The sequence below is a fragment of the Aptenodytes patagonicus genome, chromosome Z, assembly GCF_965638725.1.
Source record: "Aptenodytes patagonicus chromosome Z, bAptPat1.pri.cur, whole genome shotgun sequence".
Taxonomy (NCBI): Eukaryota; Metazoa; Chordata; class Aves; order Sphenisciformes; family Spheniscidae; genus Aptenodytes; species Aptenodytes patagonicus.
Genome location: NC_134982.1, coordinates 3,335,296 through 3,352,791, shown reverse-complemented (window position 1 = coordinate 3,352,791; position 17,496 = coordinate 3,335,296). Strand labels below are relative to the sequence as shown.

General features: G+C 44.5%; 2 protein-coding genes and 1 long non-coding RNA gene across 8 annotated transcripts in view; 1 reads left to right on the top strand and 2 right to left on the bottom strand.

Annotated features, from left to right (window-relative positions):
- Window positions 1-9,140, bottom strand: part of LOC143173220 (dymeclin) — a 224,758-nt gene extending 215,618 nt beyond the window's left edge. For 2 of the 5 annotated variants that reach the window (XM_076363412.1, XM_076363417.1), the window contains exon 1: window positions 8,821-8,890. The gene's annotated coding sequence lies outside the window, so the exon portion shown is untranslated. Of the gene's footprint in view, window positions 1-8,820; window positions 8,891-9,034 lie in introns of those variants that run through there. The other 3 variants (XM_076363416.1, XM_076363415.1, XM_076363414.1) reach the window with 3 other exon arrangements.
- On the top strand, window positions 2,410-6,512 carry LOC143172771 (uncharacterized). The gene is made up of 3 exons (XR_012997408.1): window positions 2,410-2,647; window positions 5,319-5,461; window positions 6,195-6,512. It is a non-coding gene; the product is annotated as an uncharacterized LOC143172771 (long non-coding RNA).
- Window positions 9,141-13,297: 4,157 nt separating the features above from the next.
- On the bottom strand, window positions 13,298-17,252 carry LOC143172632 (UPF0729 protein C18orf32 homolog). Of its 2 annotated transcripts, XM_076362275.1 has the most exons (4): window positions 17,187-17,252; window positions 16,331-16,434; window positions 14,782-15,034; window positions 13,298-14,121 (listed from the first exon to the last, which is right to left on the bottom strand). In XM_076362275.1, the coding sequence occupies exons 3-4, from the start codon at window positions 15,007-15,009 to the stop codon at window positions 14,047-14,049; spliced, it is 303 nt and encodes a 100-aa protein (XP_076218390.1). In that variant the 5' UTR covers window positions 15,010-15,034; window positions 16,331-16,434; window positions 17,187-17,252; the 3' UTR covers window positions 13,298-14,046. The 2 variants fall into 2 exon arrangements, with proteins under 2 accessions (XP_076218390.1, XP_076218389.1); XM_076362274.1 differs by lacking the exon at window positions 16,331-16,434.
- Between the last annotated feature and the right edge of the window lie 244 nt (window positions 17,253-17,496).

Sequence of the window (17,496 nt, the reverse complement as noted above, 5' to 3'; positions counted from 1 at the left end):
AGTCTTTAGACGACATAAAAGGTTGGTCAGTATTTGGAACACAATTACCACAGTATTTTTTAAATAGTACCTAATCCTCACTTACGCGTGATTTGCCCTAAACTTGACTTTCATAACAGCCCCCGCTGCACAGAAAGGCAGCTCCAGGGGATCCCAAAGTCACTTCTGAACACAAGGTTAAACAGATTCTGCTTCCTCACATGCTGAAGTGGGATAGCCAGAAGAAACACCAAATAATAGGAAATCCCCTTGCACTACAGAAAAGTCAGTCCTAACCCCAGCAGTAAATTACCAATGAAATCTAAAAATTTTTTTCTTGAAATACACTAAATAAATGCATGGTTCATTAAAAAAAGAAGTTGTCTTCTCTTGAAAAGCAATTAATCTAATTATTTGCTCAAAAAAATACAGACACAATTTATTAGCTAGTCATTTGGTTTAATACAGTATTATTACCTCTACCAACAACTCTTTCTTTCTAAATAAGCTGGGAACACCCCTAGAGAATCATAGCCTGGTCTACAACTGTCATGCTCTATTAAACCCAACATCTGTTTAGTCCCAGAACTTGGCTCCATGATGCAGAAGCAGACACTTCAGAGCAAACACAAGGGAGTTTGTTTTGCACATCAGGACTCATTCCAACCTCAAACAGCTAGGGGTAGATATAAATCCCGAGTTTACTGTCCCTTCTAAAAGATTTTAATATTAATTATTAACAACGTTTACAAGAACATCATTTTTCCTCTTCAAGTTAAAAGCCATTCAGCAATACATACATGCTGTGTCTGAGCTCATAACTCAAGGTACAGTATGTGTACTGTTGAACTTGCAGAAAAAATTTGTCACGCTCTCTAAGCCTCCTATTTAAATAATTTTAGACAAGTAATTATAGTTCCATTAAGTATTAAATCTCCTACTAGTCTCACAACTTAAGTGCCAATGCTGACATTTTGCTAATCCGTCCAGTATAGCCAGCTCCCCCTTCCAAAACTATCCTCGCCATGATTGGCTGGCTAAGTCCGCAGACACCCTGAATAATATAATTATATATACTTTTTTTTTTTTAAATGAGTACTTTAAAGTGTAAGAATTGGAGATGGTCATGCAGACAATTTTACCATGCTATCTGAGATCTGGTCTCTAGGTTGGGTCTTTAACACAACCATATGAAAATAAATTAAGAAGTGATGGTATACATTTGAAAACCTAACAAAATTTCATTTCCATATATAACAGCACTTTGGTTACTTTTAGAGGTTGCTGCTTTATGAACCAAAACAAACGGACATTGTTTTCCTTTCAAGCAAAGCAGACAGTATCACTGTAAAGATGAGAAGATATGAGATGCAAAGCTGCTGCACTGAGGTTTTTGGCTGATTCCTATTTGCATCCAAGAACTGTAGGTTTCAGACCATCTTTCACCTGTGAGACATTAAAACGTCCCACAAAATCCTAACATAAAGCTTCCCACACAGTTATGAGACTACTGCAATATATATATAATTCTCCACGCAACAGAAGACACAGAAGATATATTAACTGTAGGTATTGTTCAGCTCCAATAGTTGAATTTTACTGTCCACACAATATACTTGAATTCCGTCTACTCATTCATGTCACCATAGTATTTATACCTAAGCATCAAATGCTTTGTGGACTAAGGATCACACACAACACTTACCTACACAAAACTTACGAACAGATACCGCATCCACAAATAAAGAACAGCCTAAAAAACCCTACGTTACACCTTGCAGATGTATATTTGTGTGCGGGATCAGAGATAGTTGCCTAAAGCATGCCAGAGTTAGTGGTCTAAAGCAGCTGCACAGCCCTCAGGTTTGTTGATGGGAAATACTTGTTTAATGTGTTTCACCCTGCTTTACTAGAGCAGGGAAAGCTGCAGTAAACCAGAAGCCCTGCCTCTTTTGCCATCTTTAAGATCCTCAACTTTCTGCTCCCAGCAAATCAGCTTTTGCAACTCACTAGCCTATTTCTGTCACAGTCTCAGTGCCCCGTCCTAGCCTATTCCCAAATAGGAGATGTTCCTCTTTCCCACGCGACACACAAAAGATCTCAAAACATCTCTACGCCCACTGAAAGGGAGGTAGTCAAACCAAAGACAGGAGATCAAATAGGTCCCAGCTGATCTGAGCAAGTGCTTGCATGTACTGCTTTAATCCTCACACCTCGGCTTCGCTAAGCCTGTACCAGGTTTCATCACATCCCAACGACTGCAGAATCTTCATGACGTAAGAGATGTTATTTCTGTCCATCAGTAAACAACCACGTAGCACTTCGGGACAGGAAAGAAATGTTCCAAATAAAAACGTACGCCTAAAGAAACAATGTCACCTGGTTCCCCAATGCATCTAAAAATCAGAATCGTTGTACTGATTAAGTTTTCCTGCTGCTAGAAATACGCATGGCGACTATACGGAACGATTTTCCAAGAGGAGAGTGAATTGGGTACCACACATACCCAAAGGTACCAGAAAAGGACTAACAGCTCTTAACTGTAGAAATGAACACCAATGCTGTAAAAATCAAAAAGGTTTGATTTCAGCAGCTAAACTACAGCTTCTCTCAACTATATACCCTCGAGGTGCTTTCTGCCCACTTCCAGAAAAGAAGCCAACAAACAGTAAGTAGACCTTGTAATTCAAACCACAGTTAAGTTAACTCTCCGAAGCATGCACTTATATATCTGAAAAGCAAAGTGGCAAAGCTCCCTTAATAAGGATGGTTTTGCAGCTTTCCTGGCATATAAAGTGTTTATTCAACTGCACTGCCCGGGGAATTGTTTTGGGGAAGTTTTGGTGCTGTTAGTGAGGCTAGAAAAGAAAAAAAACCAAAAAACCAAGAAATGTGAGTTGATCTTTCTTCAAGGATAAAAAGCAGTTATTCAAATATTTCACTAATACCAAGAGATCACTCATTAGACTTCACACATAGTCTGAAATGAGGTACAAAAGCATAAGAATTTTGGTTTTACCAATTAAATTGGTAAAATTTTGCTAAACAAAACTAATGATGCAGAAATATACAGCAATGAGAATTCATGCCTATAAAAGGGATCTTTAGGGAAAAAAAACAAATTTACGATCCTCAGAATTTAGAATTTTTGCCATTTTTAATCAGAGAAAAGCACTGAAATAATCTTTGTTTGTAAAGCATGTTAACAAGTCAAAATATTTCAGCTATAACTTAATGCCTGGCAATCATCGAATGCAACCAAACCACTACTAAGAATTCACCTTTTCTCTTATACACCAGTCACAACCAAGCGGCAGGGGAGATTTCAGAATGGAACAAATGCATCCTTCATGACTACAAATTAAAAACATATCCTACTGTTTTTAAGTTAATGAGTTAGGCAGGAACTAACTAACTATTTCTGCTAATCTTACTTTTCACTGTACTGATTTGTAATTTTCCTCCCCTTTTCTACTGCGTATTTGGCGAGCACTCCTTTCTCCAATTCCCTTTACCCACACCTCTTGCTTTTCCACACTGAAAGTGTTCAGACACATAGAAGCACCAAAAAAAAAACCCCAAAACCCAAACCACCACACAAAAAAATAAGGTTTTGTGCAAAGTAGGGGGAGACAGGCAGGCTGTTTTTGTGAAAGATAAAACATATAAGCTCTTTGAGAGAACCTGGTTGACAGTAAAGGGGTTTATCTTTGCACCCTAGGGGCAAATACCGTCTTTCATAGCTGCCTAGGTATTAGTCAAATTGTCCATTTCTCCTCTACCCACTATTTTTCAGACTCTACCGAGTTCGATGGCTACTGTCTGGGGTCATGAAAGTCTCCACTGTATCAACAGTTCTTTAATATATTTTTGCAGCAGCAGAGCACACTAGCCATTCACCAGCTACCAAAGTACGCTTCCTTAAAGCTCCATACCTTCGGACAGATGTACTTTTGCACAGCAGTAAGAAATGCAACACAATTATGAAGTGGTCCACGCAGTGCTTAAGTACAAGAAAAATAAAGAAAACCACATCTTAAAGTCTTTAGGTAGTTCTCAAGATAATTTAATCTGGCTTGTCCGCTGTTGGCTCTGCTGGATGAACAAACACGGCATCTTTTTCGGTCCTCCTGGCCAGTAACTTGTTCTAGTGCCTTCCTCTTCTGTGGCAAGAGCCTGAACAAAGCAGCACTGCAGTGACATTAGTATGGTCCTTATGGGTTCCACAGAAGCCTAGAGCATCTTGCACGTAGCAGAAGTGATTAATCTTGATAGCTTTACTGCAGACAAAGAAGGCCCCTCATAGGGAAGGCAAACAGCAGCTAAAAAAAGTGACGATACTATGTTTTCTGCTCCAGTTCCTTTTCTACACGCATTTCACGTGGGAGTCAGTTGCCAATAAAAGCCTAATTCTGAAGAGCACAATCTGCTTACTCCGCATCCTACCTACAGGACAGTTGTTCTGCTCACAACTGAAGAAGGGATTTTTCAAGACCTTCTTGGTTAGGTAGCATATTTCAAGCAGAAGAAATCGTATGTGAGCGAGCCCAGACATTGCGGTCGTTGACCAAACTGCTCAACAAGAGATGCTATAAATCACCTTTGTCTTTGCCAGTTCACCCTACGGTAATCCCACAGTTTTTAATGATTTTTAATGAAGTGTTCTGAAAAGGAAGGGACAGAAAAATGAAAACCTAAATTCTATAAATGAGACTGAGGTATACGGCTTATGTATTTTCTCAGTGCCATCTCAGGAACCTAATACACATTTTCTTTCATTCTTTACAACAACATCTAATCACTAACCAACAGGTTACTGTTGTGGTGATCAAACCTGCTAATTTTGATCACTAAGGAGATGCCTGTTTACTAATCTCAAAATAGCTTCTTTCCGATGAATGACTAGTCACCTTCAGTAGTCACTTTCACAGCCTTGTCCTGAGCTGGAACTACTGACTCATAGGGAGAAAAAAAAAAAAAGACACCCAAAACTTTCTCAAACTGCCTTTCTCTAAAGTCATACAAGATCCAAAAAAGCCTGACATAAAAATGCCATTCCTTCTTCCTGTTCCAACCTTCTGCCTCAGAACGAAAACATTCGGATACGCAGTGCTCTAAAAAATACGAAAATGTTATATTATGGCACAGGACACCGATAAGCAAATATATGCTTGCGGCAAATGATGATCTTGTTTTGAAGACCTAAACCCCAAAACTATCGTATTTCCATCCACCACGTATCGGCCCTTACATTAGCACATACCCATGAAGTGGGGTAAGGAACCCATTAAGTGACACAACTAATTTATATTAAGCTTATTTGTCCTCTCTCCTCTCAGTCACAACGTTTTGTCAGAGGCAAGACAGCAGGTAGGTATTAAGCCTCTAGAAGGAGCTTTTGCTGACGGGATGTGAATCCCACAAACACCTTTCTGTTGAGAAGCTGGTGTCACTTCAGAGAGCTTCCATTTAACTTTTACAGGTAAATAAGCATTTACAGCATTTAAGTACTTCTTTGTCTAATTTACACACATGCAACAAAACATGTCTCTAGTTCATTAACATAAAATTCCACAAGGTCTGCTAGGGACTCCTTAATTTTGTCCATATTTAATGCTGCTAGTTACACTCCCACACTACAAGACGATACTTGTGGCCAAATCTCCCTGAAGGCTCAAAAGCCTCCAAAATTTGTCATGAATTAAGAAAATTTAAAGCTACAAAAGCTAGAAAGATAATTTTTCTGACCTCCTACGTAATTCCAGTTATGACTGAAATTAAATAATTACTGCACCAAGCCTACCAATTTGAGGGTAGAATGACAGCATCGGTTTTAGAAATACGTCCTACCATAGCAGGAAGGAGAAGTGCTGTGGGGGCAACTAAAAAAAAAAGTTACCTCTATCCTTACTCTTACATTCCTACATCCCAAGTAAAAGTTTGAGTAAAACTCAAACACAGCGGGTGTTTTCTGGAATACATGCAGAAATAATTTCTTTAATCTGATTAGCAAAACACCGTTAGAAGGGAGGGAGGCTGGGTCAAGCACACCTTATATTTCTGTGTAAAAGGCTCAACTTTTCTCCACCTGTTAAATAACTACTACAGGTATACAACATATTTTGCAAAGGTTTCAAGGAGTGAAAATTCAGATGCTAATTCTGCTCTTTGCAGTGGGCAGATATTCCTTTAAAGGTTTTGTTTGCCCTCACCAGTGAGGTTCCTGCTGCTTGCAGGACAGCTGTACCGGAACTATAAAATGAGAAGAACAAATTGAACTTCAAACAAGAATACCAATGGAATACGGAGCTTGGGAGAAAAAAAAAAAGACTAATCAAGAATACGCACAACCCATACTGAGACCTGACTTTACAGCTTAAGGATATACTGCGCATCAGTACCAGAATTACTGGTTTGACCGTATCTTCTTCCAGTGGCCAAAAAGAGACTTTTATTACCACAAATACAGCAATGGTTTTCAAAAGCACAATTTTACACAAACTACCTGATAATCTACGATGGATTATAGTATTGGAAACTTTGCTCGATGTGAAAATCTTTTATGATTATTGATGAAATTGTCCCTTTTTTTTTTTTATACTCAGCATACCTACCTAAAAATCAATTTATAGTAATCCATTCAGTTACTACCATAATTAAAATGGGCAGCTGGGTTGGATATGACGCAAGTCATGCTAAACCTAGCACGATTTAGTAATCTAAGTAGCTACTAGCTTGGTATAGTTACCTCTTTATGGAAGGGATGTTAAGATTTCTGTTACACTTATTTAAAATTTTCTCCCTATTTCACTCTCCGGCATAAATAAAACTCGTCTAATGGCCAAAGTGATCTTTCAAAAAGAAAAATTCAGCTACCTTTTAAGATTCAGAAAGATGCTTAGATGTTCATTAAAAGGTCTGCATTTTTAAATATTGTTAATAAATATTAATACACATTAAAATATATGTAATATTTTAATTAATAGTTATTTTTATATTGTATATTTAATGTTTTAATATTGGTATATTTTGCTATATTTCAAAGATTATACAGTTATTTTGGCATCCGCACTCTTCCCACAATTGGGCATTACCGTTTTTTTACAACAGAGCTATTTGTCTCTGCTTTAAACAGCTAGAAATCTATCCACAGCACAAAAATGTATGTTGTACAGAAGGCCAAATCTGTTTTGTATGTACACCTAATCTTACATTATACCACACATCATGATTTATATCGCCTATCTCCAGGGTCTACTGCAAATGAAGTTACACTTGCCAAAGTGCGCAATTACTGTAAGGTGCAATAGGTTTTCCACTCTAGAGAACACACTTGGAAGAAATACCGTTATCATCTGTAACCATCCACTTTGACAACAGTTCATCAGCCACCAAACAAGATTTCTTACTTTTAATACCTTCTGTCAGTCATCAGCACGTTAAAAACACCCTGGGATCTTCCTATTCATCTGATAAAAGCACTGGAAGCACCAGAGCCATCTACGTTTAGTATTAATTTGCTATAAATACTTTTCTACTGAATTTATCACAAAATACTAAGCAGTAGGTGCTGTGCTGGTAAAACATCAGCACAGGACTGGAAGAGAAGGAGCTGATGGTTGCTTCAGCCAGGTGAGAGTGCTGAGCAGGGTGCAACATCCCCCGGGCCATCCACGGGCTTCGCCTGATGCAGCAGCAACGTCAAAAGAGCAAACAGCCCAGGGAGAGAGCAGAACGAGGCCCTGCCTGAGCTCCTGGCAATCTAAGGAGCAATGACGGTTTTTAAGTCACCCCAACTGGAGCAATTTCGACATTTTTTACTTGGGAATTGACAAAATGGGGGATTACACAACCCAGCGGCCCGCGTTAGGAAACTGGACCCAACCACCCGGGAGCTTCTTTCCACTCCCCTGCCCTCAAAAAGTGCTCGATGCAGGGAAGGGTAACAATCTACTTACTTCTACAAATACCTCAAATGATTATAACTGCAGCCCAGCATGTTATCCCTCGGTACACGCAGTGAAAGAAACCAGATTACGGCCTCACGAACTCACTACACTCAGCACAAAAGATTGGGAAAAAAAAAAAAGAAAAAGATAAACAGTGCTTGGCGTGAAAGCATACAAGACAAAACCTGATGTCAATTAAAGGTACAAATTCTCTTTTAAGTTAAAATATTTCCCACTCTTGCTAAATATTATCCTTCAGAAGTATGAAAACAAACTGGTGAGAGTGAGACTGAGCAGACCCGTTATATTGCAAAAGCAAGCACCGAGCACTACAAAAAGCGTCTGGTTCACAAAAGCAGAGAGGAAAATGCGCTATTTTATAGTCATTTCACTGATAAGAAACGTCATTAAGAGTACTAAACAAGAGGTACAGGTATCAACCTCTCTCATCCTGGTTTTGACGGCGTACGAGGGGACAGCAGGCACAACTCCGTGCCCCCGAAGGATCCCTGCAGGCCCTGGCAGGGAGTACCCTGGGGGGGCACCGCAGGCCCCCGCGCTCCCCAGCCCGGCCCGGGACACAGCGGGTGCCGGTGCCCCGGGAGCGGACACCCGGAGGAGGCCCCGGGAACTCTCCGCGGCGACGGTGCTGAGAGTTACAGCACAAGCGCAGCCCTCTATCGCGATATGGAGCCGAGCAAGGGTGGGCGTCGGGACAAGGGGACAAGCGGGGCGCGCGGCAGCCCCCTCCCCTTTCGGAGCCAGCACTGAAGGGGGACGGGGCAGAGCCGCCGGGGTCCACCCGCCGCCGGCCGCTGCCCGCGCCCCTCGGCCGCCCCGCCAGCCCCCTGCCCCGGGGCGGGCCCGGAGGCACCGCCGAGGCCCCGCTTACCCCGTCAGCGGCGCCCGATCCGCTCGCGCCGCCGCAACGCTGTACGGCAGGAGGCGGCCGGCACCGCGGCCCCGGTCCCCCGGCGGGCCCGGCCCGCCGCCGCCGAGACGGCTCCCGCGGGCCCCGGCAGCCGCGTCCCCGCCGCGGGGGTCGCCCGGCCCGCTCCCCTCAACGGCCGCCGCCCCCCTCCCCTCCGCCCGCTGCCCGCACCCACCCGCGCGCCGCGGGGGCGCTGCCCAACGGCCCCCGCCCGGCGCAGGCGCGCACCCACCGCGGCCGCCCGCCTCCATCCTTCCACGTCGCCAACGCGCCCCCGCCGCGCATGCGCACAGGCCGGTGCGGGGGGGGGCGGCCCTGCGGGATGAAGGTGCGCCGCCGCGGGGCACGCCGGGAAGTGTAGTCCTCCGCCGGGAGGCCCAGCCGCCGCTCCGCGCTTCTGCGTACGACGGGCTTCCACGGGCTGGTCGTCGTCCTCCGGGCGAGCCCTTCCTACGGCGGGAGGCTTCTCTCGATGAGCCGCGGGGTGGTCGGGGGCCCGGGCTGACTGCCTCGGCCTCCCCTCCTCCGCCGGCCGCGTTTTCAGTCAGTGGGACATGAGGTAACTCGAGGAAGTGGGACCAAGAGCCAGAGGGCGGGAGGATTTACCAGGCACGGTCCTGCCCTCACGCTGCTTTAATTCATCGGTTCTACCTCTGGTGACCTCCCGTCTCCATATCTGAGGTGGTTTTTTGCCATCGGTAGCTGGTTTGATAAGTACCTGATAGTTCCTTCAAAGGGGAAAACCCTTCCCAATATAATTAACCCTGAGCACAATCACCACAGTGTGCGACACTAAACGCGCAGCCCGTCTCTTACACGTACCCGTAAACGGGCTGCGCGAGCAAATAGGGCGTATGCGAACAGCACAAGTGCAAAGGTGAGGACTAACCACTTCATATGCGTTGCCACATAAAGGCGAAAAACCTGGCATAGGGTTTGGCCTCATGTTTATACAGTGTTTGATCAGACCGCTACAGCGATAAAAATGGTGCAGTCAACAGTTAAGAGTGGCTATAAAAGAGGTAGGGCTGTATGCCCAAACAAGGAATTGAAAAAAAAAATCCGCATGCAAAATACAAGTATTGCTGCATCTATCTACATATAAATACATCACAACATTTCAAATAATTCATGTTTCAAACACAACAATGAAAGAAAGATACAGCACTATGATCTAAGAACATTTCTCAAGCAAGAGAATCGCTGTGGCAAACATGGTCTCCTAGACCATTTCAGTTAAACTACTGCAGTCGGGTTCACTGAAAAGCAAAAATAATGACAGTCTGCGAAACCCAAAATATGATTTGGTTCATCGAGCATGTTCTAACAATGAGAAAACTGCACGAGGAAGATAATCCCTTCTTTGATGTGTTAGGCAGTTTAATGAAACAGAATTAGTTCTCATTGAAGGCAGATTTAGTTAATCTAAGTGTAAATTACATTTCTCTTCATTTCCTTTACCTGCAGCCTCTGAAAAGACTGTTCTTTCAGCAATAATGTTCTGCGTTTTACAGAAATCAGGAAGGAATGACTCCAAGGACTGAACCTTCGCAGCATGCCCAACAACTCCCAGAAGGCTGGAGCGTGATTGCTACATTTGGGTAATAACAGCATATTGTATTACTGTCATTAGATCAGCCTTGTGGACAGAATTTACCTGTGTTCTGTGAACGCATCTGAATAAAGATAATTTTGCACAGAATTCATTGCTACTTTAGACATCTGTAGAGGCTGATCATGTTCAATTTAACCTGCCAGAATTTCCTTTGCTTGCAGAATCAGGCCCATCAAAACAATTGGCAACATAAAACCTTCTGAACTTTTATTTAAGAATTTTTTGCACATACTTGCAGTATTTTAAAGGTGTATTTCAATTAAGTTTATTTTAAGCCCTTGGCACCCAGCTACCTGGGCAAACCAACGCATGGAAGGTACCATGTCACATTTAGACCTTCCCGTAAAGAAAAAATATTTAAAATTAGTCAATTTGAATATTTTTTCAAATATTTTCCAATATTCATTGATTTCTTGACTCTTCCTCAATAGTATTTAAATAAACCCAGACAGCTTTAATGCTGAAGATCTTAGGACTAGATTTGCAGAAGTGCTTTGGTCCCTGAAGATGCCTACTCTGCAATTTTCTAAGTGTCTTCAGCACAAATGAAGCTGCTGCTTGCTCTAGTAAATTCTGGTAGATGTCCACCTGCCACCATTAGGTGCCTAAGCCCTTTTGTAAATCTTGCTTCTAGTGAGGAACAAACGCACGGAAATTTTCTCAGTTAAATTAAATGTCCTTGATCTATATTGTTCTCTCACGTGAGGATTTCCTTAATTTCTGTCCACTTCTTTGTCTTAAACAAGGCTTTGTGCACTTCTTTGCATCCCAGCAGATGATCTCCTGCACCCCTGCCCAGGCTCAGGCAGTTCACTTCCTTCACCTGTTTCTTGACTTATTTTTTGCTTAACTATTCACAACACGCTAGGATTACTGACCTATCCTTGGAAAATTTTGCAAGACAAATCTGCCAGGACTTCCAGTGAAGTGCCTCTTTCGGGAAAGTTTTGTGATGAAGATTAGTCACATTAGTCTTTAACTGCAGCTAATAAATGTACTGAGACACCATTCCAGAAAGCACAAACGGGGTAATTTTACAACCAAGAACAGATACTTGCACTATCTGCCCGTTTTGCTTTTTGCAGTCTCTTCAGGAGGCCTGGTGTTTAAATATGGTGCTGGCACACAGCTGGAAGCCCAGTTCAGCCTGCAGTCTAATTTACTATACAGTGTATTTCCCACGTTACTGTCTGATGGGCTTCCTTGTATAATAATATCCTAAATAACTCAAAATAATTAGTTACGTACACTTTATAAATTGGCTGCGTCCATTTGCAAATTAAAGGAGCTCTTTAATTTGTGAAGTACAGCTCTTGCTCTACTTTTTGTCATGTTCACAGCTCTTAGAGGTGAATATATTACTGCAAAACTTCGGCCTGTTTGTGAGATGCCCGACGTTTTGAAAGAGTGGCTAAGGTTACCTGCCCTGGGACAGGAAGGACAGCTGAAGGGACAATCTTTTCAGCAACGCTTACAACGTAAGAACGCGTACTCACGTTCAGCTGCGCACCTGCAGAGGACCTTCATTTCTGTAGCCATGTGGAAGACGCTGTGCGTGACCTCGGTTCTGGAGTGACTTTCTCGGGCAGTTAACTCCTTTCTCATCGCAGACCCTTAGAAGTTCTCAGCTTTCAGATTTAGAGCATGAACTTTGACAGTGGTGATTGCAGAGGACTCCATTGTTTGGGGTGAGGTGGGGGTTGATTCATTTAGAAAACCCAATCCACCACAGCAAAGATTACATCCACCTTTTACCAGGGGAAGTTTTGATGGATAGGGTAGGATTTGTTGCAACAAAATGGGCGAAATATCCAATGATACGGAGGACAAAAACAATCGGAAACTAGCGTGGCCTCTTTTCCCTTGCTTCCGCTATCCAATCCCTGTCTTTTCTACTACATGATCCACACAAAAATGTCTGTGAGAAGTTACAGGAGTGCACAGTTAGTATTGTTACCTTTTATTGTATGAATTATACCATGCGTGCATGCTCAGAATAATAAAACCAGGTGTTAGTATCACAAAGCGTAGGTACTTCACCGGTCTAGGAGAAAGCTGTATCTGCGATAACACTGATCAGATGGGGGATTATGTTCCAAGGATGATGCAAAAGCTGATTGAACGGCAATACCAAATTCACTTCCTAATAGACTACCTCCTCAAGGGAGAGCAAACAGTATTAGGCAACGCCTTAAAAGGAGTTTTCTATGATTCAGCTCATTACAGAAGTAATGCTTGTAGCAACAAGGGCCCGATACCCAGCTGTGAACATTGCAGATCGATTCGCACAAGACCTGACAAAACCGGCTAGTGGTAGGAAACAATACGCCTCGCCAGAGGCGTTGGAGGGACATCAAGCAAGTCTTCGGAGTAATTAATTATCGGGTAGGAGAAAACACGGTTGCAAGAACAAGACTGGACCTCAGTGACGGTTCAAGGACTGCATGTATAAAAAGGTATGCCTTTTTAGGCATACCTTAGGTAGGACTTTGGGAAAAATGGTAAATCCTAAATAGCAATCCAAAATTTCTGGAATAGTTTCGATGTTTTTCAAGAGCTCTCTGGTTTGGCAGGGAGGACAAAGCACAGGGGCATCTAAAACGCTTCACAACTGCGCTATCGTGTTGGGATGCAAGTCGGTACCAGAACGCATCTTCCCAGGAGGAAGGCAACACTGGACTTTCCGAGCTCACTTTCTTTATCATGAAGTCAGTAGTTTTATGACCTCCTTCTGCCTGGGGCCTGTCTACAGGTTTTCATAGATTTTGTTACCACTCTAAATATTTATAGCTCAGAAGCCTAAGAACAATTGTATGAAGCAGCTTATTTTTAAATAAAATCCTGGTTTATTATAATTCAAATTACACAAGCGCGTTAAAGAGATTTTAGTTGGATTTTTCTGTTTTTTAAAGACAAAACTGCACCATTTTTAAATCACTGCAACAGAATATAAAGCAACAGTTCTCTTGCATCATGCCCCTGCTGCTCCGCTTCAGGAAAGAAAGGCACAATGTTTCAAGGTAAATAATTAATGGAAGTATCAAATCAAGACTTTGTGCCTTCAGCAAGCTAAGTAAATTTTGCATATAGCATAACTCCTTTGGCTCAGCCACAGGTTTGTCATGAAAAACCTATATTCTTCATCCTTTAACCATGACGTTTATGTTGCCACAATGCAATTCACAGTTCTTTAGCAAGGTCAAGAATAGCTATAGCTTTTAAGGTGAAAGCCTGAAGTATCGCACTAGCAGTTAGTGAAACTAAGACGCTAAGACACATTTACCTTCCAAAGCTAGATTTATTCATAAGTTATTTAACCTAAACTCTAATCACACCAAACAGATGATAGATGAAAAGTAGTTCCAGTGAGGAAAACAAAGAACTTCGGTTTTCAAACATTTTAAATTAGGAAATGTGCTAGCTGCCATTTTAGTGGCAAAAGAGACCCTCTCCTGTAAGTGATAAGGGTTTTTATTCAGCTAAAATGTGCAAAGAAAAAAGTCTCAAAGTGAGAGAAACGTCCCTAGTTCATATCGGACACAAGGGAATAAAATCCTTAGGAATGAATTCCTTTAATCTGTTTTCTTGTCAGAAACTTCTGTGGATCTCTCTGCAGCAATTCCATTTGTAACGCCGTTGCTTTCAAACTGCAAACGAAACACAGCATCATTAATGGGACGTCAAAAAAGGACTCTACACCCAGAACAGTAACAGTCGGTGATGAAAGTTACTTTTAGAAGCAAGGCCAGTGAAGATCTATGAAGAAATGTCCTGGTTTCGGAAGCAAGAACCAAAGCGATGGATTTACACGTAATTTTTGCTTCGAGGGGCCGGGGGGAGGAGCGAGGGCAGAGACAACATACACAAATCTTTGAATTTTCTCAGAAGAGATAAATAACAAATGCACGATTTACAGACACTAAACGTTTTCCCCCATTATGAGTGGCAGAGCTAGCTGAAGAGCGGGGCTTTTTTTTTTTTTTTTAATTCTGCTTCATGCAGCTGGTGTGATGTACCAATTACTTGACTTCTTCCTCCTCGGAAAGAACAGCCAGTCATTGCAAAAAAATTAAATTAACTAAGCTGTTTCAGAAAACGGGTGCAATTCCTATCCTTCCAAGACCTACCAGAAGCTGCCTGGGAGTAACTGCCGTTTCCAGCCGGCTCAGTACTCCCTTTTGTAAGAAAATAGCCACAAAAACGTCTATAAAAACACCCAACAATTCACTCTTTTGCGGTGCCCACCCTGAACTATTGCTGGGCGTTTTATCGGGAGTTTCCCCGGTTAGCGAAGTGATTAATCTTACTTTATAAATTCCAGACTCATCCTCCTGGTCTCTCTTCGTGGCTGAAGGTGCCCGTGGGTTTCCAGCGCTGCCTCCTTGACCTTGTTTGGCGGCTGTTGTTTCTTCCACCGCTTTTTTGGGCCATACGCGCTTAATGAAAGGTGCGATAACGGGATAGATGTACGGTTCAAGGAATTTCTTGTAGACCCAGAGGAGAACGGGAATGACGATACAAGGAATGCACACCATGGCTTCCTCTTGTTCTGCGCCAAAGCTGGTGAGGGAAAAAAACCCAACAACTTAGGATGAGAGCGTCTGTATGCCATGAGCTAAGACAACAGTCTTCAATAACGAATAAAGATCGTAGTTGATATTCAAACGTAAAGGATTCTTTAGTAACAGATTAACTGCTAAAGGTTCAAAAATGCTGTGTGTTCCAATGTTGCAAAGTCCTCAACACCAAGGGAAACGTTCTTGACGTTTTAACAGAAAAGGGAGTAGAGTTTGCATTAATTCATCATTCCTACAGCTAGAACTTAGAAAAGCACATGCAGAAAATCAAAGTTTTTGGCTTAAACCGCACAAAAGCGGTTTAAGCAGTGAGCTGCAGATGTTAGCCCCGTTCTTGCTGTAATAAAACAGAGGGTCCAAAAGGTTCGGTTTTCTCATTCCCTCTTTATTTAAGGTGACGTTAAACGGCAGGACTCCACTCAATCTACCACTGAAGGGCAGGTCGGTGGGAAAGGGGAAGAGAATCCTAGCCAGGGTTTGGGAAAAGGAGAATACGGGGTACTTCCTTCCTCCTGCACAGGAGGAGTCGCTCAATCCCACACCAATCCCATGCAATCGGCCAAACTATTAGAAAACGAGGCCTTCCCTCCCTCCCACCAACGGCAGCCCGAAGCCTGCGATGAAAGCAGCAGAAAGCCGAAGCGCGGGGGCAGAAAGGAACAACCGGGAGGGGAAACAGTTAAGCAGGATTAGAGCGGTCCCTCTCCGTGCTGATGAGCGACGCGTTAGATACGCTCTGCTGCGCAGCACAACTTTGCCCTTCACTTTCCTCCTTTCTAGGCTGCCGACACCTGAATTCTTACACCGAGAAGCAAACCAAAAGCTTTCCAGGATGGAGGATGAAGAGGCAGATGCGCGCGCTTCGTTTGGGATCAGTTTCACTTTTTTTTTTTCTTTTTTTAAGCTCTCCTAAAGATTTTTGGCCCCAGGCTCTGCGGAACAACGGAGTTATCAATTTCCAGTTGACTACTTCCAAGTGTCGTTTTGGCTACTTCCAGTCTCGTTTCACAGGATCTGCTCGTCTCCGAAGCCAGAGAGGAATCTTAAATCGAAGCGACGTGAGCGAGGTAATCCATTAAAGCCGTTCGGAGAGACCATTCCGGTGCTCTCTCCGCCAGAACTTCCCAGACGCTGAATTTTCAGCGAGGCGGTGTGGGTTCGTCCGTTAGCCAAAGGCGGCAGCTGGAGGGAACCCCCCCGGGCTGTCCTTCTGAGGGAACGGCCAGCGTCCGCGCAGCCGCTTCGCGCCACGATTCCAGACCCCCAAAATAAGCCGTACCTCTGCCAGACGTAAAAGAAAAGGCGGTGGAGGCGTAACGCCGCTCCTAATACGCTTAAGCACTGTTCACAGGCTTCTCCCGTGATTTGGTGATGCGCTGTTGGCTGGTGAGCAGGCAATTAATTTTTAGGAAAAAGAGTAAAAGGGCAAACGGCCCGATTTTAATAGAGAGCTTATTTCTTTGCGCCGCGAGCTGCTGTTTATCTCGGTAAGCCGCCATACGTTAGGGTCAGCAGAAAGAACGTGCGTGACACTGCAAATTTAGGTACGTTTGGCCTTTGTTTCCCACGTTTAACTCGGTCGTTAGTCAACTATTATTATGGAAAGGGGAAAAAAAAAGGCTACGCAGCCAAAATGGCTTTTTTTTGTTAAACACCGCCCGCCCACCCCATAAAGGACGGCCTAGTCTAGAAGGGCTAACCTATGCAACGCACCCCAGCTCTGCTTCCCTACGGGGCGATGACCGGGCCGGAACATTCCCGAGGCCAGGCCAGCCTTCCCGGTTTACGGTGAAGGACGAGCTGTTGCAGCCGCCGGCCTTTCCCCCTCCCGTCGGCACTGACACCGAGGGCTGGAGCCCAAAGGTTTCCCGAATCGGCAAAGTCCCACTCGAACACGCGCCGAGACCGAAGAGCTCCGCGCCACGGCACGACCCGTGACGTTTCGGGAGTCGCCCCCTCCCCTCCCGGTTAAGGGAGCCGCTCCGGCCTCAGAAAGGGGGAGGGGGAGGGCGAACGGCGAAGCGAGGCCGGCCCCCGCGGACGACTCCAGCCGTGAGGACCGGCAGGCCACGGCGGGACCCTCGGGGGAGCAGCCCCGGCCCCGCCGGGGGAGACGGCGCCCGCCCCGCGCTCACCTCAGCCGGCAGCGACCCAACGCCGTTACCGGCCGCCGCAGCCTTCTCCGCCGCACCGGAAACGGCCCCCGCGCTTCCGGCTGACGCGCACGGCGGACGCCAATAGGAGAAGGCGGCCTCCGCGTCACGCGGTCCGCGCCCCGCCCCCGCCTTACCGCCCAGCGGTCCCCGGGCCGCGCTCCGCCGGGCCCGGCCCCCCCCAGCCCCGGCTCCCGCCCCGGCAAGGACGGCGGGGTAAGGAGGAACAAACCCCCCCCCCCGCGGGGCTGAGGCTATCTCGGTTTGGCCGTGAGAGGCACCGGCGGGGAGG